Below are 26,307 nucleotides of genomic sequence, written 5' to 3'. Positions count from 1 at the left end.
TAGTGGTTTCTCTTAATGAACATGTACTTTTTTTTTTTTTTGCGGTACGCGGGCCTCTCACTGTTGGGGCCTCTCCCATTGCAGAGCACAGGCTTCGGATGCGTAGGCCCAGCGGCCATGGCTCACAGGCCCAGCCGCTCTGCGGCACGTGGGATCTTCCCGGACCGGGGCACGAATCCGTGTCCCCTGCATCGGCAGGTGGACTGTCAACCACTGCGCCACCAGGGAAGCCCTGAACATGTACTTAAAAAAAAAAATTTATTTAATTTATTTATTTTTGTCTGTGTTGGGTCTTCGTTGCTGCGCACAGGCTTTCTCTAGTTGCGGTGAGCAGGGGCTGCTCTTCATTGCAGTGCGCGGGCTTCTCATTGCAAAGGCTTCTCTTGTTGTGGAGCACGGGCTGTAGGCGCACGGGCTTCAGTAGTTGTGGCTTGCGGGCTCTAGAGCGCAGGCTCAGTAGTTGTGGTGCGCAGGCTTAGTTGCTCCACGGCATGTAGGATCTTCCCGGACCAGGGCTTGAACCCGTGTCCCCTGCATTGGCAGGAGGATTCTTAACCACTGCGCCACCAGGGAAGTCCCGAACATGCACTTCTCTTGTTTGATCTCTTGTTTTCAGGTAATCAGCAATTAGCTCTTCTGTTTCATCTTTCTGATGAGATTGTTTTGTATGCCATTTATTTTCCTTTTTTTCTTAACTACTGCTCCCCATCCTGGGTCTGTCTTGGTCTACTTCCTTGGACTGGATGATTTCCCAGGATGCCAGATCTCTAAGGGGTATTCTTGCAGGAGCAGAAGGTTGTACCACTGTGCTGTCTCATAGGAAAACAGTGTATAGGTTATTCCTGGTCCAGGGAGCTACTCTGTACTTTAGTTCTTTTCTTTTTTTAATGGCATAAAGTATCTCTTTTGTTTCTCAATTGGGGTGAGGGGAAGACCTATGGATCCAGCTGTGAGATGCCTGCCAAGAGCTTTATGTAGGGTGAAAGGGAGCAGGGCTGTAGTGAGTATTAGGGGGCATGGAATAAAAACTTCAGTTTTGGACTTCCCTGGTGGCGCAGCGGTTAAGAATCCGCCTGCCAGTGCAGGGGACACGGGTTCGATCCCTGGTCCAGGAAGATCCTGCATGCCGCAGAGCAACAGCCCGTGCGCCACAACTGCAGAGCCCATGCACCACAACTGTTGAGCCCACACACCGCAACTACTGAAGCCCGTGCACTCTAAGGCCCGCATGCCGCAACTACTGAGCCCATGTGCTGCAACTACTGAAGCCTGTGCGCCTAAAGCCCATGCTCCGCAACAAGAGAAGCTGCCGCAGTGAGAAGCCTGCACACCACAACGAAGAGTAGCCCCTGCTCGCTGCAACTAGAGAAAGCCAGTGTGCAGCAATGAAGACCCAATGCAGCAAAAATAAAACAAACAAACAAACAAAAAACTTCAATTATGACTAGGCCCAGCTTCTGCATTAGGAAGGAGTCTGGTACCTTCCATTTTCTTCTATGTTTTGGCTATTTTCTTTGCTCTGGGAATCCATTATAGCATTTGCATTAATTCTGTACCTGTCCCTTCTGAGTTATTTTGACTACATGGAAATCCACTGTCCATTTTTCAAAGACAGTTGGTGAAATAGGAAGAAAACAGGGTGTGGATCATATGTAAATTTATGTAGATTAATGCACACCGATGACATCTTTTCTCCTCTTCCTTCTACAACCAAACTAGGTAAATAAGAGACATTGGATGATCAGCAATGGTTGAATTAATAAAAACTTAAAGCATAATTGCCAGGTTTGCAAGATCATAGGGTTTTAGTGAGGATAAAAAAAAGATAAGGTGTGTAAAGCAGTTCTTCTCAAACTTTAACATGCATAGGAATCATCTGGGGAGCTTGTTAAACTGCAGACTTCTGATTCAGTAGGTCTGGCTTGGGGCCCAAGATTCTGCATTTCTAATAAGCTCCCAGGTGATTCAGATGCTGCTGGTCTGTGGACCTCACTTTGGATAGCATTTAGCTTGTTGCCTGGCACATAGTAGCACAGCTGACTCTTAAATCGGGGGTGGGGAGGGTTAGGGTCTCCAAGCCTCTGTCCAGTGGAAAATCCACCTATAATTTTATAGTTGAAGGCCCTCTGTATCTGTGCTTCCACATCTGCACATTCAGGCACCCATGGATCATGTAGTAGCAGTAAGTACTTTATTGAAAAAAATCTTGAGTTTAAGTGGACCAGGGAGTTCAAACCTGTGTTGTTGAAGGGTCAACTGTACTTGATCAGTGTTGTTACTAATTGACACCAGATAGTTTGTGAGGGTCAAAAAGACCCTCTACCACCAAATATCTTCTCCACCATGTCTGAAAACTCCTGTGTTTTTATTGTGTAACATCTTTTAAAAAAGTGAATGTCCCTGGGAGGACTAGTGAGTGTGAATTAGACCAATTAGACTGCCGCCCTCACAGCTCTCAGAAGTCAGCATTGAAGGGTTTAGAATTGCTGCTGCTGCTTCTAGTGCTTCTTTGCCAGCTTTACTGAAGTATAATTTATAAAATTGTACAATACAATAAAGTTCACCAGTCTTAAATCTTGCTGAATTTTGGCAAATGGAGACAGTTGTTTAACCACCACCACAGTTACGTTATAGAGCATTTCCATCACCTCAAAAAGTTCCCTCATGGGACTTCCCTGGTGGCTCAGTGGCTAAGAATCCACTTGCCAATGCAGAAGACACGGGTTCAATCCCTGGTCCGGGAGGATCCCACATGCCGCGGAGCAACTAAGTCCGTGCACCACAACTACTGAGCCTGCGCTCTAGGGCCCGCGTGCTGCAACTACTGAAGCCCATGCACCTAGAGCCCATGCTCTGCAACAAGAGAAGCCACCACAGTGAGAAGCCCGTGCACTGCGACGAAGAGTAGCTCCTGCTCTCCACAACTAGAGAAACTCCACGCGCAGCAATGAAGACCCAATGCAAAAAAAAAGAAAAGAAAAGTTCCCTCATTTCCCCCTACGCAACTAGAAATTCTAATGGGGGGATAAAGAAGGGAATTTCAGAGTCAGAGTGGAGGAAGACCAACAAGCTCCAGTTGCTTCAGTTTTGCCTGGGAAGCAGGAGATCACAACCCTGCATCCCCTGTGCCTCCTCTCCACCCCAAGAGTGCTTTGACAGATCTTCAAATCCCAGCTGAGTTGGATGTGTATTTTGTACCTTGTTAATTTAGAATGACCCACTCATCCCCGTTTGCCCAGAACTTTACTGGTTTTAGCACTCAAATACCCATGTCCAGAAAACTCATCTCAGGTCCCAGACAAACCATTGATGGTTGGTCACCCTAGCTGTGATGTTCATGCCATTGTTTCTAAGCCTGAGGTTGCCATCTCATTTTAGAGTCACTTCTCTCATGTGAGCACATAGTAGGCACTTGGTAAATGAGTCTGTGGATGGACACAAATGAACCTCAGTTGTAGGCAGCTGCAGATTCCTGGCCTGGAGAACAGGAGACCTGTGTTCTGGTCCTGGCGCTGCCAGGTTTGCAGCGGTGTGATCCTAGGAAAGTGGTTTCTCACTCTAGGTATGTTTCCTCCACTGCAAAATAGGGGAACTTTAGTCATTTCTGCCTCTGCTGTGATACTGCTCTCCCTGTACATGGGATTATGTTCTGATGTCACTTCCACTCAGCTTTCTCTCTCTCTCTCTTGCCTCTTGCTTTTTACCCCCTTCAAATATATATATATTTAGTAGATCAATAATTTATGTAAGGGCAGGTTGGTAATGGAATTGCTGATGGGCCAGGTTTATGCAGAGTGCTTCTGTGAGAGCAATAGAGTTTGGACCTTGAACCAAGCAGCTGTGGCTGGGAGTTGGAGCATCAAGTCTCTGTCTTCAGCTAAGTGTGTGTAATGACCTAATTTGCTCTTTGTGCGTGCCTGGGAGGGAGGGGGGTGGGCATAGGGAGCCTGCTGTTTAGGAATTTTCCTGGGTGGATGAGGGGGTACCCTGGGAAATAGGATTTTAAAGCTTCTTGTCCACTGGAGGGAGTTATTTCCAGCTGAGATAGTGCCCAGGAAAGAGCATCCCAGGGTCTTATTCAGTATTCTAGCACAGAAGAAGGAATAAAATGAGAAATACCAGGACTTGGGCTGGAACCTGTGGCCAACTTAGGGTCAGGAAGCTGCATTTTTCTGTTCCTGGTTCTGCCACGTGCCGTCTGTGGAACTAGGGGCACATTGTGTAACCTCTCTGAGCCTCGGTGTTTGTCTCTAATTTTCCTTTTTAATGGAGTGAGTCTGCACTGCCTACCTCACAGGGTGGTGTGATTCAATGAGGTGACATAGGTGGGAGTTCACTGAATGAATGAAATGTCAGTTGTTACCACTAACTTTAATCTTTGGACCTGTATGATGGGGTCTGATTCATGGGGGGAGGGAAGTGGAGAGAAATTTGGGGATTTTGTCTGCTTAGTTCTTCCAACAATGTCATCAGTACCCCCTGACTCTGAACAAGATAGGAAGGGTAGGTTTGAGGGAGGTACTACTTCTTTGGTTAGAAGACACCCCAGCCTAACTTCCTCTTTGACAATATTCCTGACTTTTGGAAAAAGCTTTTCCTTGGCTATAAAGTCTGCTCCTTCTGCCCTCATTTCCAAATTTTGGGGGCAATGGAGCAAGAACTCTGCTTGAACCCCTCAGCTAAGGCTAGCCAGATACCCCTTCCTACCTAGAGGGGGCTTTCTCATGCGACTGAGTGTCTCCCTCTGGGGCTGCAGGCCTGTGAAGGGTTAAGCGAGCCACACCCTCAGCAGGAACAGCCTCGGACTTTGTGCTGAGCAGCCATCTCAGGGCTCGCCTGGCCTGACTGGCACAGGGAGCCCTGGCTGGAGGAGGCTGCACAGAGGAAGGTCAGCATCGTGGACGCTGGGAAGAAGAGGGTCGAATATCTCCTGTCTTCCTTGACACCATGGACAGCTCCCATTAACGAGGGCACCTCTCCAGCCTTGGGGCCTGGGACTCCTATGCCCCCTTCCTGTCGAATTGGGATTTCATCCACCAGTCTCCAAGAGACACTGAAGTTACACCCTAGTTCCAGTATTGGGTGAGTCCTTCCTTAACCTGCCTGTACTTCTCTTTTCACATCTTTGGGTGCCCCATGTGGGGGCTGCTTCCCCCACCTCCAACCAATCTTATTCCCATTTCTTTCAAATCTAAATCCAAAGAAGATGCCTTCTCCCAGCTCTGCTTCTGCTTCTCTCCCTTCCCTGCCAAGTTATTTAAAATCTTAACTTTTTTTGTTTAATCTAGAAAATGTGGGATGATAATAGTATCTACTTCATGGGGATATTGTAAGCATCAAGTGAATTAGTGTATGTAAAGTGTTTAGAGCCTGCCTAGCCCGTAGTACATACTACCTGATTGCTAAAGGTTGCGATAGTCATTATTATTGCTCCCTCCGTTGTGACTTTACAGGAAGTGACAGGTGCTCCCTTTTCCCGAAGCTTGGGGAAGGCAGAGTGAAGGGAGAAGGCAGCCCGTGCCCCCTTCTTGCCCCACCTTCCCTTCCTGCTTCCCTCCCTTCCCCCAGTCAGTTTCAGCAATGCAGCACAGGAGGATGTGGCTCTTTTATTCCTGTTAGGGAGTGTCGTTGACCATTGTAATAGTCCCGTCCTGCACAGGTCGCCCTGCCTACTCAGTCCCCCAGGAAAGACTGAGGAGGGCTGGGCTTCCACTCTAGGGAGCACCTGCCATATGCCTACTGCGTGGAGGCCGAGCTGCACAGTGTCCCCTGCTCCTCTGACTCTGCCCATTCCCACCAGCTACTAAAAAGCTAGGTGTGTCCCTCTGGGGCAAAGTCCATGCCAGAAGCTTATGGTCATGGGTGTAAAATCTGGACATGGAAATATAGGGACAGACGTGTAGGCACATCCAGAGGTCCTGACAGCTACTTGCTTTTGGGGAAACAAACCTCATTTTCATTTTCTTTGGGGTATTCCAGCCTTTTACGGAGGAACTTGCATCTCTGTCCTTGAGCTCATCACCTCTTCCAGTCCCCATTTAAAAAATGAATCTCACTGTAGCAGAGAGATGGGAGGAAAGACACTGGCACAATTTTTCAAAGGGGTATGGGGTGTGCTGGGTGACTGAAACGGGGGCTGTGAGAGGCGGGGAGTTGAGAAGGAGAATGGGGGACAAAGAGTCAGGGAGTCTGGACCCTGGCCTCAGCCTCCGTGCAGGAGGGAGGGAGCTTTTGGTGCCTGGCTGTGGCATGAAGTTTGCTTACCCTTTCCTCCCCAGCCCTCTCCCCTGCAAGCACAAGGATGCTCCCCCAGCTGCTGCCTACTGGGTGCCTTCTTTACCCTGGTGGTCCTGTCCCACCCCCACCAACCCTAATTCAGGGAGCAGAGCATTCCCTCGCCTCCCACCAGGAGTTTCTGCAGCCTCCACTGTTAGCTTGGGCTGGCCCAGAGGCCTTTCCCAGGTTGGGGGCTCTCTCTAGGGCCAGAACTGGGGGAGGGGAAAGCTCTCTTGGTCCTTCTGCCTTCCTCCCCTCAAACAGCTACTGGCCTCTAAAGCTGAGCAGACATCAACAAACTGATCCCAGGATCAGCTGCTCCTCTGGACATGACTCTCCTGGAAGGGTCCATTGGGGTGGAGGACCTTGTGCTCCTGGAACCCCTGGAGCAGGAGTCTCTGATCAAGAACCTCCAGCTGCGCTATGAGAACGGGGAGATTTATGTGAGTGCTTACGGGTGCCCCTGCCTGTGGCCGTGTGGCCAGAGAGTTCATGTGCCTCCCCCTAACCCCCACCCTCGCTCATTCCCTTCATCTTCCCTGGCTCCAGACCTACATTGGGAACGTGTTGGTCTCAGTGAATCCCTACCAACAGCTGCCCATCTATGGCCCAGAGTTCATTGCCAGATACAGGGACTATACCTTCTACGAGCTGAAGCCCCATGTGTGAGTAGAGGGACCGAGGAAAGGTGACAGGGCCCCGGCTCGCTATGATGACACATCCTAATTTCCTCTTTCCTTCCTCCTGAAGGAGGTTCTCCAGCTGCCCCTTCCTCCCTTGGCCCTCTGGAGGCCCCTTCCTGGGCCTGTCACTTGCCTTGGTCTGGTCCAAGTGGGGAGGGCGAATGAGTCTGGGGGTTGGGGGTCGAGTGAAAGGTGTTGTCCTGCACTGGTCCCACACTAGTCACCACCCACTTCCTCCCCACAAGCTATGCACTGGCAAATGAGGCATACCAGTCACTGAGGGACCAGGACCAAGACCAGTGTATCCTCATCACGGGCGAGAGTGGAGCTGGCAAGACAGGTGAGGCGCCCGGCGGGGAAGCCATGGAGTCACTGCTGGAACTACCCCCTTGTCTCTTTCCAAGCCAGGCCCAGTTCTGCCCCCACCCCCTGAAATTCCTCCCTGGCTTTTTCTGACTCTGAGTGGTGTGAGGTGCTGGGATGAGGGAGGTTAAGGGCATTGGTGGGGATTCACGCGAGGGTTTCTCTTGCAGAGGCTAGTAAGCTAGTGATGACTTACGTGGCGGCTGTCTGTGGGGAAGGGGAACGGGTGAACTCTGTGAAGGAACAACTGCTTCAGTCAAATCCAGTGCTGGAGGGTGAGAAGTCCAGTCTCTGCCCGATCCACCCCCACCCCACCCTACCGTCCCCAGTGTTCCCCACATCGCTGTTCTTGCTCAGCCTGAGAAACCTGAGATCGACCTCATGGCTGGAGGGCCTTCCCCCTTCCCCTGCTCTGGAGTCCCTCTTCTCGCCTCAGCCATCGTATTCCCCCTCCCCTCATCTCCGCAGCTTTTGGCAATGCCAAGACCATTCGCAACAACAACTCCTCTCGATTTGTGAGTGAACATCTCCCGGACTGGGACAAGAGGGTGTGGGGCCTTGAGAGGGAGGAACAAGGCGCAGATCCCTCCTGGACAGGGTGGCGAGAAGAGGAGGAAGCCAAGTCTCTCTCTCTCTCTCTGGTCTCTGAAGGGAAAATACATGGATGTTGAGTTTGACTTCAAGGGATCCCCCCTTGGTGGCATCATCACAAACTGTACGTGTCTCCCCATCCCGCTTACCACCTGTCCCACCTGCCCCCACGGTGTTCCTTTTGGCTAATCTGCTGCTGTAGGAAGGAGGAATGTTAGACTACCAGGCTTCCCAACCACTAGGAACGCTAGGGATGAGGGCAGAATTAGAGGGAAGCTGCAGTACCTCCCAGGTCCTCAGAACGTGATTTTCAAATTCTCTGCCAGATCTGCTTGAGAAATCCCGCGTGGTGAAGCACCTTGAAGGAGAAAGAAACTTCCACATCTTCTATCAGCTACTGGCTGGAGCAGATCCAGAGCTGCTGAGTATGTGCCTGCCCCCGACACATGGCAGAACATCCCTAGCCTCCATTCAATGCCCAGAACCCCTGGACCTCTCTGGATCCCTGTAGCCCTCTTCCCTTGAATCTCAGGGCAGTCCCCACCCTGAATCTCATCCACCCATTGCTGGGAACAAATCCCTTGACCTCTGTGTTCTCTTCCATTTCTGGGGTTTTATTGCTAGGAATAAGCCTTCTTACCTCTTCCCTGCTCTTATCTCTCTGTCTTGTCTGGATTCCTCTTTCCCCAAGCTGGCTTCAAAAATGGAACACTTATTTCCATCTACCATCTCTCCTATCTTCAATTTAAGGGACTTTATCCGTAGCTCAGCAGGAAAGCAGGCAGGAGGTTACAAGTGTTCAAGAACTTTCAATGAGCTCTAGCTGAAGTTGTCCTGGGTGTGCGTCTGCCTCGCCCAGGGCCTTGTCCTTGGTTTTCTCTTCTTAGGTAGTTCTGTGGAGGTTCCACTCAACCACTCATCAAACACCTCTTGAACACCTGCTATGCTTGAACGTTGTGCTAGCTTCTAGGGGTGCAGGGGTGAGTAAGAGACCTTGTCCTCGAAGCACTTAGAGTCTTCTAGGGATGGCAGATGCATGAACAGCTACATCACAATACAGTGTGATCAGTGCCAATAGGCTCTGCAGCTAGCTAGAGGGGCAGAAGGCATGGAGCACCTTACGTCGTCTTGGGGAAGAGACCATCTCAGCCTGGATGCTGGATGGGCCTGAGGTGGCTCGGGATGGGCATTACTGCAGGGTCTGATGGGACTTAAAGCCCTGCCAGAGTTTCCCCTCTCAATCCCCCCTCTAACTGTGGGCACTGTGGGTGTCTTGGCCTCCAAGAACCTATCCCTTTGGTTTGTGGTTATTCTATGCTGGACTTGTGCCTGTCTCCTTTCCCCCTCCTGGAGATCTCTATGGTTCAAGAGCCCCCACAGGTCTCATCCTCCCTCCTGGCTTAATTGTCTTGACTGTATTCTGTTTTTCTGAATCATAGGTACTAGAGTTGCGCTCTGGCTGATTCTCACTCACTGATTTAAGTTGAGTCTGGGTGGGGCCTCCCTCCCTGGTGTCATCATCCCAGGGCCTTTCTGACTCATTCTCCTTCCAGACACCCCTCTTTAGCAGGCTCTTATTTCAAAATTTGTGTCTCAGGGGAAACTGCCATTAAACTCTAGTTTGAGGGTCACTCCCTGATTCTCAGATCATTTGAATAACAGATAACTGATACCCTTCAAGCTCCATGATTAACCCATTCCTTCCCATCTCAGGTGAACGGCTTTGACCATTCCCTTGATTCATTTATTAAAAAGGAAAAAGTTCCTGCATGCCAGCCAGGCACACAGAATATGAAGATGAAAAACACAGTCCCAACACACAAGTTGTTCATTTGTAGGAGGGACAGAAAAAACCCCAAAGCCCAGCCCATGTGATGTGGTCTGGGGTAGAGATGCACAATGGGGGAACCCAAGAGGGCCATTTGGCTCAGCTACGCGCAGAGAAAACCTTCCCGAAGGGAGTCAGGGTTGGGGAACATAGTATCTGTCACTTGGTTGGTGCTTTGTGAACAAATAATGGGTGCGCCAACATGGGCCTAGGGTGAGGCCTCGAGGCTGGGGGTGGGTGGCAGATGTGTGCTCCCCCTTCTTTCCTCGCCTTCATCCTCCGAGAACCATTGAGAACTGAGCAGGACGGAGAGGTTTCTTGTTTGTTTTTATTGTTTGGAACCCTGAGGGTGGGGAAAAGAGTAGAATGAGGCTTTTCTTTCATAAAAGTTGGGGAAAACCTCAACAATTATGAACACCCAAACGCTAAATACCACTTGAAAACGTAGTCGATCATCACAGGAATTAGTGATCCCAAAACAAAAGAGGCAGGGGAAGAACCTAAAACAAAAACGGCTCCTCTGAATAAATGAATGAACCAACCTAGGACAAGGACCGTGAGGGTCAAGGCTGGAGGACTCCAGAAAGCATGTGTACTGACCCTCTTCCCTCATGCTGGCCCTCCCAGAGGCCCTGAAGCTTGAGCGGGACACAAATGGCTATGCCTACCTGAACCCGGGGGCATCCAGGGTGGATGGCATGGACGACACTGCCAACTTCAAGGCCCTCCAGGTGAGTACCTGGGATGGGCCATTAGGCCATGCCCTGAGCCCAGGCTCTGGCTTTGAGAAGGGAGGTGTAAGACTGGCACCGCAGTTCAACTTTGGACTTCTCCTTTCTCTCCAAGAGTGCGATGACTGTGATTGGGTTCTCCAAGGAGGAGATTCGGCAGGTGCTAGAGGTGGTGGCCCTGGTGTTGAAGCTGGGGAATGTGGAACTGGCAGACGAGTTCCAGGCCAATGGGGTACCAGCAAGTGGCATCCGTGATGGGAGAGGTCTGCACCCAACCAGCTCCCTGAATCTCCTGCTACAATTTCTGTTCTTCCACCATCTCCAGCATAATAGACCTCACTCTGATTCAGTCCCCCTCTGCCCGCTCAGGAGTTCTTCCCCAAACATACTCATTCAGAACTCCCTGTGAGGCATATTGGAATGAGGTTTTGATGTTTGGTAGACCTAGGTTCTGGGACCTCTCTGAGTCTCAGTGGATTCTTTGCAGAAATGGGGACAATTACACTCATTTCAGGAGATTCTCATATTAAAGGAGATAATGCATGCAAAGCGTCAAGATCTCCCTTTCCTCCTCCTCCCCAGAGATTCCTCCAGAGCCATGTTCTGGATTGGCTGTAAGGACTTTCCCAGTAAGACCCAGGAACAGCAGGCTCTCAGCAGTTCCACTTTTCAGCCCTCCCTCCCTCCCCTGGGAGCAAGCCCTCTCTCAGGCCATGTTGTATTTCCTCATCACTCCAGGTATTCAAGAGATTGGGGAAATGGTGGGTTTGAATTCAGTGGAACTAGAGAGAGCTTTGTGCTCAAGGACCATGGAAACGGGCAAAGAAAAAGTGGTCACTGCACTGAATGTCGTCCAGGTGAGGGGCCCTGTGGGAGGAGGCTGAGTTTTGAGTCTGTTCTGTGGCTGCCACACTAACCAGTTGGCACTGCCCTGCAGGCTCAGTACGCTCGGGATGCTCTGGCTAAGAACGTCTACAGCCGCCTTTTCACCTGGCTGGTGAATCGAATCAATGAGAGTATTCAGGTGAGAGACTGCCCTCCTCCCTCAGCACTCTCCTCTGCCCGCCCCATGCCTTGGGTTCTGAGATGAACAGAGTAAGGAGGATAGGGTGTATTTATTTATTTACGATAATGTAGTGTTTTGGAAACATCTCTGTTTTTTTGAGTTCATCTATTTGGGTTCCCTACTTACCAACTGTGTGGTCTTTCAGTTTCACAGAGATTCTGAACCTCAGTTTCCCGATTTGGGAAATGAGACACACTAATGCCTACTTGTTTCGCAGGATTTAGTGAGGATCAGATGAAATTGTGTACGTGGTTACCATATAACCCAGCAATTCTACTCCTAAGTATATATCCAAAAGAACTGAAAACAGATGTCCACATAAAAACCTGTGCATAAATGTTCATAGAGGCATTATTCATAATAGCCAAGAAGTGGAAACAGCCCCAGTGTACATCAACTAATGAATGGATAAACAAAATGTGGTATATCCGTACAGTGGGATATTATTTGGCCATTAAAAGGCACGAAGTGCTCATACATGCTCAGCGTGGATGAACCTTGGAAAGATGTTGAGTGAAAGAAGCCAGACACAAAAGGTCACATTTTGTATGGTTCCATTTATATGAAATGTCCAGAGTAAGCAATCCATCGGGATGGGAAGCAGGTCAGCAGTTGGCAGGGGAATAGGGAGTGACTGCTAATGGGTTACATGTATAAGATTTCATCTGGGGATGGTGAAAATGCTCTGGAATTTAGTGGTGGTGGTTGTATACCTTTTGAATATACTGAAAAAAAAATCCCACTGAATTGTATACTTTTAAAGGGTAAATTTTATGGTGTGCAAATTCGGTCAAAATAGAGCTATTATTTAAAAATTCGTATGTGAAAGTGCTATCAATTTAGAATCTGTTACCAGAAGGCAGCAGGGTAATAATAGGATTTGAATCTAGATTTGGGTAAATGCTTAGCTCTTTTGAAGTTCGATTTTTTTTCATCTATAGAATGGGAATAATCACACCTTATAGGGATAGATGGATTAATGAAATAAGATCATAGGATTTTTTGTAAAATGCTCTACAAATATAAGGGATGGTTATTTTCCCGAGAAGATTTTAACGTCTTTCTACTTTGTACCATGGGAGCATTTTCCTGGAATCTATTACATCTTCCTTTTCCTCCTTTCCTCCCTCTTTGCTTGTCCTTCAGCCTATAGAGGAAGAGGGAGAGTAAAATTACACCAATTCCTTGCCAGCTTGGTCAGGCTCACCCAAGTTCTGTTTGCTCCCTGCTTTGCTCACACCCATCCCAGAGGGGCCTGGCCTGGTGTGTAGAGGGCCGGTCCTCAGATTTATCTTTTCCTCCTCTTCAGGTGGGCACTGGGGAGAAAAGGAAGGTCATGGGGGTCCTGGATATCTATGGCTTTGAAATATTAGAGGTGAGAGAGCTTCAGCAACCTCAGCACCCTGCTTCCTGAGGGTTAGGAGCGCCAGGCTCCAAGGGGGGTGTGAGAGAGGGGAGGTAGGGCTGAGACAGAGGAAGTGTCTTGGTCTCACTCTCTAACCTGTGTACCCACCACAGGATAATAGCTTTGAGCAATTTGTGATCAACTACTGCAATGAGAAGCTACAGCAGGTGTTCATAGAGATAACGCTGAAAGAGGAGCAAGAGGAATATAAGAGAGAGGTAAACGAGGACTTCCTGCTTCCCCTCTCTCAGATGACTTCTACGTATGCCAGATCTTTCTCCTTCATCACAGCTTCCTCTCAGTTGTCCCCAGATGAGAACACTAAGGACAGAAGGTTTCCCTTGCACAGCTGAATATTCCAGCATTACCAAGAAGCCCTAATTCTCTGCTTTCCACCCCCAGTTCCCCATCCTGCCCTCCAGGCCAGGAGAGGAAGGGAGCAGATTGATGGAAGGGTGTTGGGGTGGGTAGGGGTGGGGGAGAGGGCTGACAAGAGTGAAGTGACAGCTGTGCTTGGCCCAGGGCAGGCTATGAGCCGAATCTAGAAGGGGCATTTCTCCTGGGCTTGGCACCCTACCACATCCCTTTCGGTGCCCTTCTCTGACGTCTCAGAATCTTTTGTCTCCTCTGGGCTGGACTGATGTTGCCGTCCCCTCTTGTAGCACCCAGACTTTCTCACCAGAAATGCCCCGTGGCTCAAAGTTTCCACACTCCTTCCCCTGGTCAGCGAAAACCGCACCCCCCCGCCCACCCCCCCAGTTTCCTATGGCCAAGTGTTAGAAAAGCTCTCTGTTTGAGCTAATTCACTCCAAAGTGTGAATGGCTGAGTCTCACTCATCAAAACCCTCTCAGGGATGTTCCCTGTGAGCCCTCAGGAACCTGCTGTGGCAGAATTTCAGGCAATGTGGTCACAACTAAAAGTTTTTTTAGTTTTGTATGTTTTTACTTTAAAATTTTAAATTAGCAAATAGATATACATTCCCATGCTTCAAGATTCAAAAAGCTTAAAAAGGTGTATAAAGAAAGGTCTCCCTCCCACCCCATCCCAGCTTCCTAGTTCTCCCCCCGCATCTAGAGGCAACTGAAGTCGGCCTCCTTCCAGACGTCTTTTATGTGTAATCAAAAAAATCTGTAAATATATTTCCCCTCAAAATTTATTCAAGTGGCAATGAATACACTCTGTTCTGCATCTTGCTTTCACCAGTTAACAAGAGACCTTTCTGTATCAGTACATAAAGATGCTTTTCTATAGCTGCATAGGATTGTTCATTTAGCCAGTTGGGGAGGTATTTTGGGGATGAAGTGGGCGGGCAACTTTACTTAATTCCACTCTGCATTCCCTAAAGACCTGTGACGGAGCAGGAAGAGAAAAGCTCGTGTTCCCCAACCACACCTGGGAATGGCCTGAGCCTGGGAGGTCTGGCCCTTGGCTGGTCCAGAGCTCTCCTGTCTATAGGCCTGTTACCCAGCAAAGCTCTAAATTAGAGATGCATGGTCTTATGGGTCTTTTGCTTCTATACCATTCTTGCTTTTTAAAAAACAAATTATACAGCCCCAAAGTATCATGTAGATCAGTTGTTCTGAAAGTGTGGTCCTGGACCAGCAGCAGCAGTGTCCCCTGGGAACATGTTGGAAAGACAGATTCCCAGGCCCTGTCCCAGACCTGCTGAATCAGAACCTGGGGGTGGGGCCCAGCCATCTGTATTTTAACAAACCCTCCAGGTGACTGTGATGCACACTTGAGTTTGGGAATCACTGATGAAGGTCTTTGAAGATGTATCAAATTAGCTTTGTTGTTTTATGATAAACTCACCTATGTGCTTTGGTTCCATAGCTTGTTGCCAGAACAGTATGGCCATTTGCTCTTCTACATACTCAAGGACCCTTCCCCACTCCCACAGTGGGGTAATCCCTATCCCAGTCTTCACCCAACATATTCCACTTCCTTCTCCAACCTACAGCACCTACATGGCTTTCTGCACTGTCTCACCCTCTCTCACAACTGCTCTGGGTCTTCCCACACGTCTGCCCACCCACCCCACAAATTCTCCATCAACCTTGGAGGGATGAGGATGTGATAGAAACCACACCAAGGACCCCTCTGAACTATAGGGCTTTCTGATGGTCCTTTGTGGGGTGGTTGAAAGGGGGCCTGGTTCTGGTGAGACCGTTGGAGACTTGTCTTGGACCTGCTCCGTGTAATTTGTCATCTCCTGTTGCCAGGGCATACCGTGGGTGAAGGTGGACTACTTTGATAATGGCATTATCTGTAACCTCATTGAGGATGTAAGTTATCCTTCTCTCATCTCTGGGACCTCCCCCTCCACACTGCCTGAACACCCTTCCCCTGTCTCTCTCTCCCCTCCTCCCCCACCCCACTTGATAAGGATGGTAAAGGGGGCAAAGGATGAGGGGGCAGAGGGGCGGCAGTGAGGATGTGGACGTCTTGAAGGACCAGGTCTAGGTTGGGCTGATCGTGTTCCCCTGGCCAGAATCAACGAGGCATCCTGGCCATGCTGGACGAGGAGTGCCTGCGGCCTGGGGTGGTCAGTGACTCCACCTTCCTAGCAAAGCTGAACCAGATCTTCTCCAAGCATGGCCACTATGAGAGCAAAGTCACCCAGAATGCCCAGCACCAGTATGACCACAGCATGGGCCTCAGCTGCTTCCGCATCTGCCACTATGCGGGCAAGGTGATGTCACGGGGCTGGAGGGTGAAGACTAGGGTCTGGGCACAGGCTGAAGGCAATGGGGGAGGCACTGGGGGGAGGTGAGAACCAGGAACACTTCGCAGTGAAACTGGGAGGGCCACGCGCACGACAGACAATGTGGTGGGCTGTCCAGACCAAGTGCTGTTCCTGTACAGGTGACCTACAACGTGAACAGCTTCATCGACAAGAATAACGACCTGCTCTTCCGGGACTTGTCCCAGGCCATGTGGAAGGCCCAGCACCCCCTCCTTCGGTCCTTGTTTCCTGAGGGTGATCCAAAGCAGGCGTCTCTCAAACGCCCCCCAACTGCTGGGGTCCAGTTCAAGGGTTCTGTGGCCATTCTCATGAAGAACCTGTATTCCAAGAAACCCAACTACATCAGGTGACATGCTGGGCACATAGGGGAACATGCTGCATTTGTGATGACACTTGCAGGGTCCACGCATGGTAGAACATGTCCGTGCAGGGGTGGGGGGATGGCTGTCTCTGGAATAGGATACCAGATCCCTTTGCCTCATGAAAAACAGAGCCAGCTGAGGAGCTGAGAGTCCTGTAAGGGGGAGAGCGTCATGGTCAAGTAGGGACCATGCTATAGTGAGTGAAACTGGGAAGGCCAGTGTGTCTGCTTCCTCTGAAAATTTTCAGCTAACGGGAATGTGTACAGAATAGAGGTGTAGAGACCAGGGTGGGTGACACTGGCAAGGGTGAAGCTCCTGTAGCCCGGGCCTTGCCTTACCTCCCACCAGGTGTATAAAGCCCAATGAGCATCAGAAGCGAGGTGAGTTCTCCTCGGAGCTGGTGGCCGTCCAGTCTCGGTACCTGGGGCTGCTGGAGAATGTGCGGGTGCGACGAGCAGGCTATGCCTACCGCCAGGCCTACGGGTCCTTCCTGGAAAGGTACCGATTGCTGAGCCGGAGCACTTGGCCTCGCTGGGACGGTGGAGACCGGTAAGACTCAGTGGGAGACTGGGGAGAAGGGAAGGGCAGTGCAGGGAACCTCTGTGGGGGAAGAGACCAGGTGGTGCCATGTGTATCGCTGAAGCTCGTGAAGGGGCTTCTCGGGGAAATGAATTGAATGATCACTTCTCAGAGGCTCTGAAGTCTGTCCGAACTCTGAACTCTTCTCCTGAGGTGGAAGGCGGTAGAGGACAGGTGGGAGAGGACCCTCCCCTGGGATGCCCTTTGGCAGCTTTCCCCACCTGCTCCTGTAGGGAGGGGGTCGAGAAGGTCCTGGGGGAGCTGAGTGTGTCCTCAGAGGAGCTGGCCTTTGGGAGGACAAAGATCTTCATCAGAAGCCCCAAGACTGTGAGTTGGAGGGTGCACTTGTGTTTGGTGGGGCTGGAAGGTGGAAGAGTTGGAGAGCCCACGTGAGTGAGAGGCTGGGTGACGGGAGCTTCTAGAACCTGGAATGGATAGTGGATGAGGAAGTCTCCTCTCTGCAGGGACTTTATCCCTGGGAACTGAGTTCTTGGGTTCCTGCCCTGCCTGCCTTGAGCCCTGGAATTAGGTGTGCTTGCATTGCTGGTCTGAGCGCCTCTGCCTGAAGCAGGACTCCTTGAGAGTCAGGGTGTCTGAGTTTCCAAGTCTTAGCACAATGCCTGCTAAAGAGTCAGAGCTCAGTAGCTGCTTATTAAATGAATGAATGCATAAATGAATAAGAGGACTAAGGAACGATTGAATAAGACACTGGCTAGGAAATCTTGGTGCCGTGGGGTTCCCCTAGGTGAGCCCCTCTCTGCCCCCCTTCCACCTCTCCACAGCTTTTCCACCTGGAAGATCAGAGGCGCCTACGAATCCATCAGCTGGCCACACTCATACAGAAGATGTACCGAGGCTGGCGCTGCCGCGTCCACTACCAACTGATGCGCAAGAGTCAGATCCTCATTTCCTCTTGGTTTCGGGGCAACATGGTATCTGTCATCCCCAAAATCCTATCCCCCTTACTCTAATAGGAGAGTGGGAAGCGGAGAGGTGGTTCAGGAGGTGGAGTTTTTCTGACAGGCCCACTGTTTTCTACAGCAAAAGAAACGCTATGGGAAGATGAAGGCATCAGCATTGTTGATCCAGGCTTTTGTGAGAGGTTGGAAGGTAATGGGGAAGGGAGAGGGGTTTCCTCCCCTCACGTGGCTCCTCCGGGTCATGCCAGCTGCTGCTGGTGGGGAAGAGTAGCAGAGAGAAGGTCCTGCCCTCACCCAGGACACATCTGTGTGTGATGGTATGTCTGTGTCTTGGTGTGTTTCTGGGTCTGCTCTGTGTGTGTCTGGGAGTGTGGGTGCATCTTGGGGAGATCTGAATATATGCTTCGGTGTGTTTCTGACTTAGCGGCAGAGCTCTGCCTTCTGCTTTGAGTGTCCTCCTGACTGCCAGCTTGTCTGACTTTACTCTCTCCCTCCAGCTATAGTCTCAGCTCTTTTCCTTACTCTGTTCTTTGTGTGGTTGAAAAATAGTAGAACCTCTTCTAGGCCTGTCTTCTATCTTCCAGGTATAACTCTCTATCTTTACTTTGGCCCTTTTCTTGTATGTCCCTGCCAGGCTCGCAAGAATTATCGGAAGTACTTCCGGTCAGGGGCTGCCCTCACCTTGTCAGATTTCATCTACAAGAGCATGGTAAGTGGTGGGGATTGAGGGTGGAAACGGGGCATTGAGGAGGGAGGGACAGGTTGGGAAGAGGAAGTATGTGGGGTTTGAGATGAGGTGACTCAAAGCTTTTTCCCAAGAGCCTCCTCTATCTGATGTACTTAAACCCTGGGAGCAGAGGGGATGGGGCAGCAGCCTGCACGGGGAGGGCCCCAGCGCCTAGGGGCCTAGGGGCAGAATCAGAGCACATTTTGGCATGAATAGACACTGCAGGCAACCTTGTGGCAGGAAGGGGTCCCAGCACACCCACCAACTAGTCCATGGTGAGTAGGCTGGAGAAGAGACTGGGGCTAGGTGGTTAACAACAGTTGCAGAGGCTGCGCCTCATTGAAGAGCAGAGAGAGGACACACATAGGGTTAAGTAACCCAACCTCCTGAGATTCATTTTAGGGCTGGGGGTGAAGGTGGAGGAGTCATGTCTTCCTTCTATCTCTTCTGACACTGTAGCAGGCCAGGCTGAAACCGAATCTCAGGAAGGACCTTAATTCTGGAGGACTTGGGTCAGGGTGGGCAGGAAGAAGCCAAGAGCAGGTCTGGACGTTCAAACTATGGACAGTTTCCAGTGAGAGGAAAACAGGGACAGAGAGGGGTGATTTCCAGAGACATACATCCGATAGCAACAGTGCTTCTGAGAAGTGTTGGAGGGAAACCAGATGGGGGAGAGCAGCACTCCACTGAAACCTTGGGAAAGACCAGAGAGAAGAGCGGGAGATCTTGGACAGAGGGCTGGAGTGAATTAGAACTGACCTCGGCTGGTTTGATTTTTGATGGTTGTTAGGACTCTTACTGACTTTGCTTGTAAAGACACGAGATGCATTGGAGCTCCTCTCTGTTCCCTTGGCTAAGTTGAGGAAGGGGGGCTCTGGGCCTCTTCCCACCTCCCTGAGTCTTCACTGTGTCCTCCTCCCCCTCCCCCGGGAAGCTCCATTGTCCTAGGCCTCTTCCATCGCCAGGGCTCTCCTCAGGCAGGCTCCAGGGTGTCTGCCTTACCAGAGTACGTGCTCTCTTGCTGCACACCCGAGACCTGTAATCTGATTTTGTTCTTATCTCCTGAATGACCTCTAGTCTACCTTCTCTTTCACCTGTATATCATCAGGCATCTGCTGAATGTCACCACAGGAGCTGTTGCCTTTAAACCAGTATTTCAATAAATCAGACCCACTGTGGAAGTCTGCATATGGGGGACCACAGGGCATTGATTGCCCCAGTGTTTCTGACTAGTCCATATTTTGCCATTGCCTTGCCTATAACTCACTTACTATGTGCTAAGCCCTTTACATGCATTAACTCTAATGCTTTCAACAACCCTCTGAGGTAGGCCCTTATATTGCCCTCATTTTATTTTATAATTAATTAATTAATTGAACTTTTTTTTTGGCTGCTTTGGATCTTCGCTGCACATGGGCTTTTCTCTAGTTGTGGCGAGCAGGGGCTACTCTTCATTGCGGTGTGCTGTCTTCTCATTGTGGTGGCTTCTCTTGTTGCAGAGCACGGGGCTCCAGGCTTGTGGGATTCAATAACTGTGGCAAGCGGGCTCAGTAGTTGTGGTGCACGGGCTTAGTTGCTCCACGGCATGTGGGATCTTCCTGGACCAGGGATCGAACCCGTGTCGCCTGCATTGGCAGGTGGATTCTTAACCACTGCACCACCAGGGAAGTCCCGACCTTTTCTTTTTAAAAGCACAAAACCCTATATACTAAAATTGTACACATCAAGTATTGGTCCAATCTTATATCAATCTATTTACAATTAAACACCATGGTTTTCTTACCTAGGTTAGTTAAACATACCCAGAAAATTGTTATTCAAAGTATATGTTTTTTAAAAATAAAATATACTCTTTCCCTCATTTTATTGGTAAAAACTAAGGCCCAGAGAGGTTGAATAACTTGTAGGAGTTCCATAGCTGGTATGTGGTAGAGCTGGGATACAAGCTATTTGACTCTAGTTTTAACCACCACCTGTGACTGTTCCCCTCCCCTTCCTGCCTCACCACTCCCAACACACTCACAGAGGCCTGGACAACCCAGGTATCCATGGCTCTGGGTAGACCTGTGGGCAGGAGGGCTGCATAGGGAAAAGCAGAACTTTCTAGATCTAAAAAAACAAACAAAAAAGAAAAACCTCAGAATCTCCACATCAGTTGGAACATGGGGGATTATGGGACATGCTAAGGAATGTTTATTGAATTAAATCAAACCAGGCCAAGGACTGGGGACTCCAGGGTGATGAGACCAAGCCCACTAGATCTTTGCAGTGGAAGGTACAAAGAGCTTGCATTGTTCCTGGAGAGTTACAGCAATGTACTGTGTGTTTTGCCTTTTTCTATTTTAGTTTTTTAACCTAATATCTCAGTAGAAAGTTTTCACAAAAATTCCAAAAATTTGGAAGTGTTCAAGGTCAAGTCATTTTCTATACCTTCAGTAATTCTATCCCATAAATAAACAGGGTGCTAGGTGCTCCCTGAGATATAAAGACTTAAGAGTCCTTGTTCTAGATTGGGGGAGACTAAACAGTCAGATGCCACGGGTGAAACTTGATTGGATCCTGGATCAGGAAAAATAAAAACAAAGTCAAAGAGTACATTTTTAAAGTTTATAAAGGACATTAGAAGAGATTTGCATACACATTACTGTTGGGTGAGTGTGTCCAATTAATGTTAATTTTCTTAGGTATGGTGATAGAATCATGATTGTGTAGGAAAATATCCTGGTTCTTGGGCAATGCGTGCTTAAGCTTTAGAGGAAAATGTCATGATAGCTGTAACCTACTTTAGGATGCTATAGTAGCCAAGATTTGTACATATGCGTGTATTTATATACTTACGTGCATTTGTATTTATGTGTGCGTGTGTTAGAAAGAGCACAAAGATAGGGTAAGATGTTAACATTATCAGCTGGTGAATTTAGGTGAGAAGTATATGTTATTCAGATGTTCATTGCAATGTTGTTTCAGCTTTCACTCAAATTTTAAAAATTTCAAAATAAGAAAATAAGTTGTATTACATTTTAAAAAGTAAAACCTTAAGTCAGTTTATGTCACTCTTCCTCTAAGACCCTCTAAAGGTGTTCCATTTCACCCCACATAAAGCCAAATGTCCTTACCACAGCCTACAAGGCCCTTCATGATCTCTCCTTGGCTAACCTACTCTCTGATCTTTTCTTCTCTTGCTCAATTTAGCCCAGTCGCACTGGCTTTCCTTCTTGTCTGGAATATGCTACCACTCATTCCTGTCTCTGTTCTGCTTTTTTTTGCATCATAGCGTATATAATTATTGGAAGCTACAGTCTATGTTTATTTGCTTGTGGGCTGTCTCCTTCTCCACCCACAGTAGAATGTAAACTCAGTGAGAAGAGACTTTGTTTACTCTGTTCACTGCTGTGTCCCCATACCTAGAACAGTGCCAGGCACAGAACAGATGCTTAATGATGTTGAATGGTGAAAAAACTCAGGACCTAGCATCCTGACTCCCAAAGACTCACCTGTAGAAGAGGGAGATTTCCATGCAAATAACAGTAGTACAAAAACAAATGTATAGACAACGTGCTATGGGGCTTCAAAGAAAGGAGAGACACCACTGGCCCAGGGAATCTGGGAGGGCTTTGAGCTGCATCTCAAAGGATAGGTAGAATCTGGGTTGGCAGAGTTGAGCTGAGAGCAGCATGAGCTAAGGCACAGAGTGATAATGAATGGGCTGGGCAGAGGGCAAGTCAGGGAGTCCAGTCTGGTTGGTGTGCCAGGATTAGATAATGCAGGGGACCCTGTGACATGAGGTTGGGCTCTGAGTAGAGGACTTTGAAAGCCAGGTTGAGGTGTTGGCCTTGACTGAGCAGAGAGGAGGGAAGATTTGGCACCTGTCCAATAGCTAACACAGACAGTGGGGCAGCCATCTGTAGGCAATTATAAGCCTCGAGAATAGGAAGCTACAGAAGCAAAATATTAAGGCCAGTTTTCATATTGCTCCTCCCACCTCACCACCCTGTGTAGAAGGTATCTGCTTGGAACTACTCCTTCTCTCCCCTCCATCTCCCGATCACGCTCTTACTGCCCAACCTCAAGTCTACATTCACATTGAAAGAGATCAGGAGGGGACTCCCTTCCATCTCCTCAACTCCACTTGTTGCTTCTCCCTGTGGGTGGCCTTCTTTCTCAAAGTGGTGGGATCTGGGTGCCAGTTTGCCTGTCAGGAGGTCTTCTCGTCATCCCATTCCCAACCCCCCTGCTCCCAACCCAGGCACAGAAATTCCTCCTGGGGCTGAAGAACGATTTGCCGTCTACCAATGTCTTGGACAAAAGGTGGCCAGCTGCCCCTTACAAGTACTTCAACACAGCTAACCACGAGCTTCAGAAGCTCTTCTACCAATGGAAGGTGAGCGGGGCCTGGGCAGCCTCTCCTGGTGCTCAGGCAACTCCTCTCTCATTTGTCTTTTTTTTTTTTTTTTTCTCCTCCTCCTGATTTTCCTCTTCTGCCTCCCTCTTCCACTTAAATTTTTTTTTTTATTGTGGTAATACATAAAATTTACCATTTTAACTATTTTTAAGTAAACAGTTCAGTGGCATTAAGCACATTCGCATTGTTGTGCGACCAGCACCGCCATCTGTCTCCATACTATTTTTCATCATCCCAAACTGAAACTCTGTACACATTAAGCAATAACTCCCCATTCCTCTGTTCCTCAGCCCCCAGAAAGTGTGATCTACTTTCTGTCTCTATGAATTTAACTATTCTAGGTACCTCATATAAGTGAACTCATGCCACATTTGTCCTTTTGTCTGGCTTATTTCACTTAGCACAGAGTTCTTCTACTCAAGAAATACTTTTGAGCACCTGTCTGGGAGTAGGCCTTGTGCTGTGCTGTGTGCACACAGCCCTCCTGGGGCTTGTATTTGACTGTTTCCATCCCCCTCACCCAGCATCCCTCAGTCCCCCTTCCCCTCCCCAGTGCTCCTCCAGCCCCTGCCCTCTCTGAAGTGTCCTCCTTCCCCACCCCTGTCACAGTGCAAGAAATTCCGGGATCAGCTGTCCCCGAAGCAGGTAGAGGTCCTAAGGGAGAAGCTCTGTGCCAGCGAACTGTTCAAGGGCAAGAAGGCTTCATACCCCCAGAGGTGAGTGCCTCCCAGACCCTGTGCAGTTTCATCAATAGCAAAGAGAAGATTGCCCAGGTGGAACAGAGCTGTGGTTCTCAAACTTTAGTGCGCCTCAGAATCACCTGGCAGACTGGATAACAGCCAGGTTGCTGCATGCCCTCCTCAGAGTTTCTGTTTTAGGAGGTCTGGGGTGGGGCCAAAGAATTTGCCTTTCTAACAAGGTCCTAGGGGATGCTGATGTCGGTCCTGGACCGTGCTCTGAGAACCGCTGAGACACAGGGTACGGCGGAGGATGGGGGATGGAGCACGGGAGGACCAAGATGGGAACTCGGCGGGGAGGTACAAGGACCTTGGAGGTCGGAGGTAAGGACCTTATCTCCACTGCGTACCTCCCGTGTGTCCTCAGTGTCCCTATTCCATTCCACGGTGACTACATTGGGCTGCAAGGAAACCCCAAGCTACAGAAGCTGAAGGGCAGGGAGGAAGGGCCTGTTCTGGTGGCTGAGACTGTGATGAAGGTCAACCGTGGCAATGGCAAGGTGAAGGCCCATATCCTGAACTCCTCCCCCAGCCTGATCCAGAGCCTCGGCTGGTAGCTGGAAGGGTGGGGATGCATCACAACCCTTCCTCACCCTTTCCTGTTCTGTCCCTAGACTTCCTCTCGAATTCTCCTTCTGACCAAGGGGCATGTGATTATCTCAGACACCAAGAATTCCCAGGCCAAGATTGTCGTGGCACTAAACAGTGTGGCCGGGGTGTCAGTCACCAGCTTCAAGGATGGGCTTTTTAGCTTGCATCTGAGTGAGGTATCAGAGCTGGGTGGGGGCAGGGCCCCAGACTGGAGAAGGTGGTGGGCATCACAGGGCTGGGGCGAGCTGGAGGCCATGGAGAGCAGACCTCTCACTCTGGGCCTTTGATATCTCCCAGGCTGCTCCTGAGGAGAAAAAAATGAATCCCTTCCCTGCTGTTTCTCTCCTTCCTAAGATATCGTCAGTGGGCTCCAAGGGGGACTTCCTGCTGGTCAGCGAGCATGTGATTGAACTGCTGACCAAGATGTACCGGGCTGTGCTGGATGCCACACAGAGGCAGCTTCCAGTCACCGTGACTGAGGAGTAAGGCCATGAGCTGGGGGTGAGGGATGGCTTGGGGCAGATGACCAAGCTGGCGGTCATTGTGACCGGGAAAATTTGTCCTGTCAGAAAGTGAAGCGTACTATGTCAGGTCAGGGCCACCCAAGTTCTCTGCGGCCTTGAGTCTTCTGACATAGGGGGCTTGTGGGGGGATGTACTTGCCTCAAGAAGGGGAGGGGAAGCCACCATGAAAATACAGGAGTAGGGGTGAGGGGATGAGGGCACTAGCTTTGTCTTTCTGTCTGTTCCCCCTCCAGGTTCTCAGTGAGGTTCAAGGAGAGCAGCTTGGCTGTCAAGGTCATCCAGGGCCCTGGGGGTGGTGGGAATGGCAAGCTGAGCTGCAAGAAGAAGGGGAGTCGTTGCCTGGAGGTGACTGTACAGTGAGGAGGTGCAGCAGTTTCTTCTTCCTGGACCAGCACCGGCCCTACTCCCACCCACCCACCTTCGTGGGAGGCTCCCGTGCCTGAGCCCTCGGATGGGAGGTGGGGCTCAGAGAGTGCAGAACCCTTGAAGAGGACCTTGCTTCTCCCAATCCTTTCCAATCCTCTCTGCAAACTTAGCTTCCTCCCGCCCTCAGCCTCTTTGCCCACTAATAAAACAAGAGGCTTTGCAAACGTATGGTCATGTGGGTGGGTCCCTGTTCCCCCACCTTTTCACTGGCTTGTACTCAGACCCTCTGCCCCCCTCCCTTTCCTCTCCTCAGGCTCCTTGGAGCCAGCTAATGCAGATAATAAGAATGAAGAAGAAGGGAAATTGTCTCCGGGCTCCTTGACCGGCTGAGCTCTGGCGGGGTTTGGAGAGACTGGGGTGGGGGTGGGGCAGTCGGGGACGGGGCTCAGGTCGCAGGTGGCCAATGAGCTGATTCATTAAGTGTGTCCCTGGAGGGAAGAAGTGAGGATCCCTGTCTTGGCAGAAACTGGGATCCTTTGGAGATTCAGCCCGGCAAGAGGCCCAAGGCTGGAGGGCTTATGCGAGCTGAGGTGAGCTGGGGAATGCAGGGTCCCCGGCTCCATAGCCCCCTCCACCCCAAGCTCAGCACTGGGTTTTGTCACACCTGCCCCCTGGCACCCCTTTCCTTTCCGTATGCCAGAGATGCCAGGCTGCTGCCAACAGTTATCTTACTAATCACGGCCCCACAGCTGGGGCCTGCAGCTGGTGGCACTTGACAGGGGGACACGCCCCCCCACCCGGACTCCCCCATTCCTATGACTGACCTCTCTCGTCTTCATTTATTTTCCATGTGTCATCGTCATTATTTCTTTCTTGGTTTCCAACTGTCTGACACCATCTCGTTGTCCCCGTTGCTGTGGGCTCTGACTAATGGTGACACGTAAGAGTGTATAATGCTTTAAATATCACCCTCCCCCACTTCCTTCATGGCTATTTCCTCATAGATTCTGTCTTGTCTAAGCCTCTCCCACTCTGCTCTCTACCTTTGGGGAACAAGCATCTCCTGGGTTTGCAGTAAAATGTAGACTGCGCTCTATGCGAGCACACAAATGGCTGCCTTTTGTTTCTGTCTGGACGGCTCTGCCTCCTTTCGGACCTCTGCCTTCCCTGCCTCTTCCCTGTCTCCGCTGAGCTCACGGTGCCTTGAGGCTGGGGTCTCCCTCCACCTCAGCCTCCACTGGCAGGCAGCTCACTCCCCAGGTAGTCACGCTGGCGGGAGACCTGATTAGCTCATCCTCTGACTGCAGATTAATCTAGCCCTCAGAGCACAAGCCAGCCCCGTGTTCTGGCACACCCTGCTCTGAGCTGAGATGGGGCCCAGGGAGGCAGCCCTTCCCAGTGGGTGAGGG

At 50.1% G+C, this 26,307-nt stretch overlaps 1 protein-coding gene across 2 annotated transcripts; it reads left to right on the top strand.

Moving 5' to 3' along the window:
* The first annotated feature begins 3,952 nt into the window (after nucleotides 1–3,952).
* On the top strand, nucleotides 3,953–25,123 carry MYO1A (myosin IA). Of its 2 annotated transcripts, XM_027106722.1 has the most exons (28): nucleotides 3,953–5,082; nucleotides 6,541–6,719; nucleotides 6,826–6,941; nucleotides 7,205–7,299; nucleotides 7,493–7,597; nucleotides 7,791–7,837; nucleotides 7,974–8,037; nucleotides 8,240–8,338; nucleotides 10,369–10,472; nucleotides 10,588–10,735; nucleotides 11,211–11,329; nucleotides 11,410–11,496; nucleotides 12,848–12,913; nucleotides 13,057–13,161; nucleotides 15,167–15,229; nucleotides 15,436–15,636; nucleotides 15,810–16,036; nucleotides 16,401–16,601; nucleotides 16,865–16,958; nucleotides 17,414–17,563; nucleotides 17,673–17,741; nucleotides 18,186–18,260; nucleotides 22,525–22,659; nucleotides 23,290–23,396; nucleotides 23,785–23,917; nucleotides 24,032–24,184; nucleotides 24,363–24,490; nucleotides 24,766–25,123. In XM_027106722.1, the coding sequence occupies exons 2-28, from the start codon at nucleotides 6,606–6,608 to the stop codon at nucleotides 24,890–24,892; spliced, it is 3,132 nt and encodes a 1,043-aa protein (XP_026962523.1). In that variant the 5' UTR covers nucleotides 3,953–5,082; nucleotides 6,541–6,605; the 3' UTR covers nucleotides 24,893–25,123. The 2 variants fall into 2 exon arrangements, with proteins under 2 accessions (XP_026962523.1, XP_026962524.1); XM_027106723.1 differs by having other exon boundaries at nucleotides 3,953–6,719.
* The last annotated feature ends 1,184 nt before the right edge of the window (nucleotides 25,124–26,307 follow it).

This window comes from Aethalodelphis obliquidens, unplaced genomic scaffold (genome assembly GCF_003676395.1).
Source record: "Aethalodelphis obliquidens isolate GAN/ISIS:26980383/991018 unplaced genomic scaffold, ASM367639v1 scaffold8, whole genome shotgun sequence".
In the NCBI taxonomy this organism is placed as follows: Eukaryota; Metazoa; Chordata; class Mammalia; order Artiodactyla; family Delphinidae; genus Aethalodelphis; species Aethalodelphis obliquidens.
This window is presented reverse-complemented; position numbering and strand designations above follow the sequence as displayed.

What these genes read in the sequence shown, in the direction of transcription:
- MYO1A (XM_027106722.1), top strand. Translation starts at nt 6,606, where the DNA reads ATGACTCTCCTGGAAGGGTCCATTGGGGTGGAGGACCTTGTGCTCCTG. An exon ending in ATGGCTTTGAAATATTAGAG is followed by an intron (nt 12,914 to 13,056) that starts GTGAGAGAGCTT and finishes TACCCACCACAG; the next exon opens with GATAATAGCTTTGAGCAATT. An exon ending in TCTGCCACTATGCGGGCAAG is followed by an intron (nt 15,637 to 15,809) that starts GTGATGTCACGG and finishes GTTCCTGTACAG; the next exon opens with GTGACCTACAACGTGAACAG.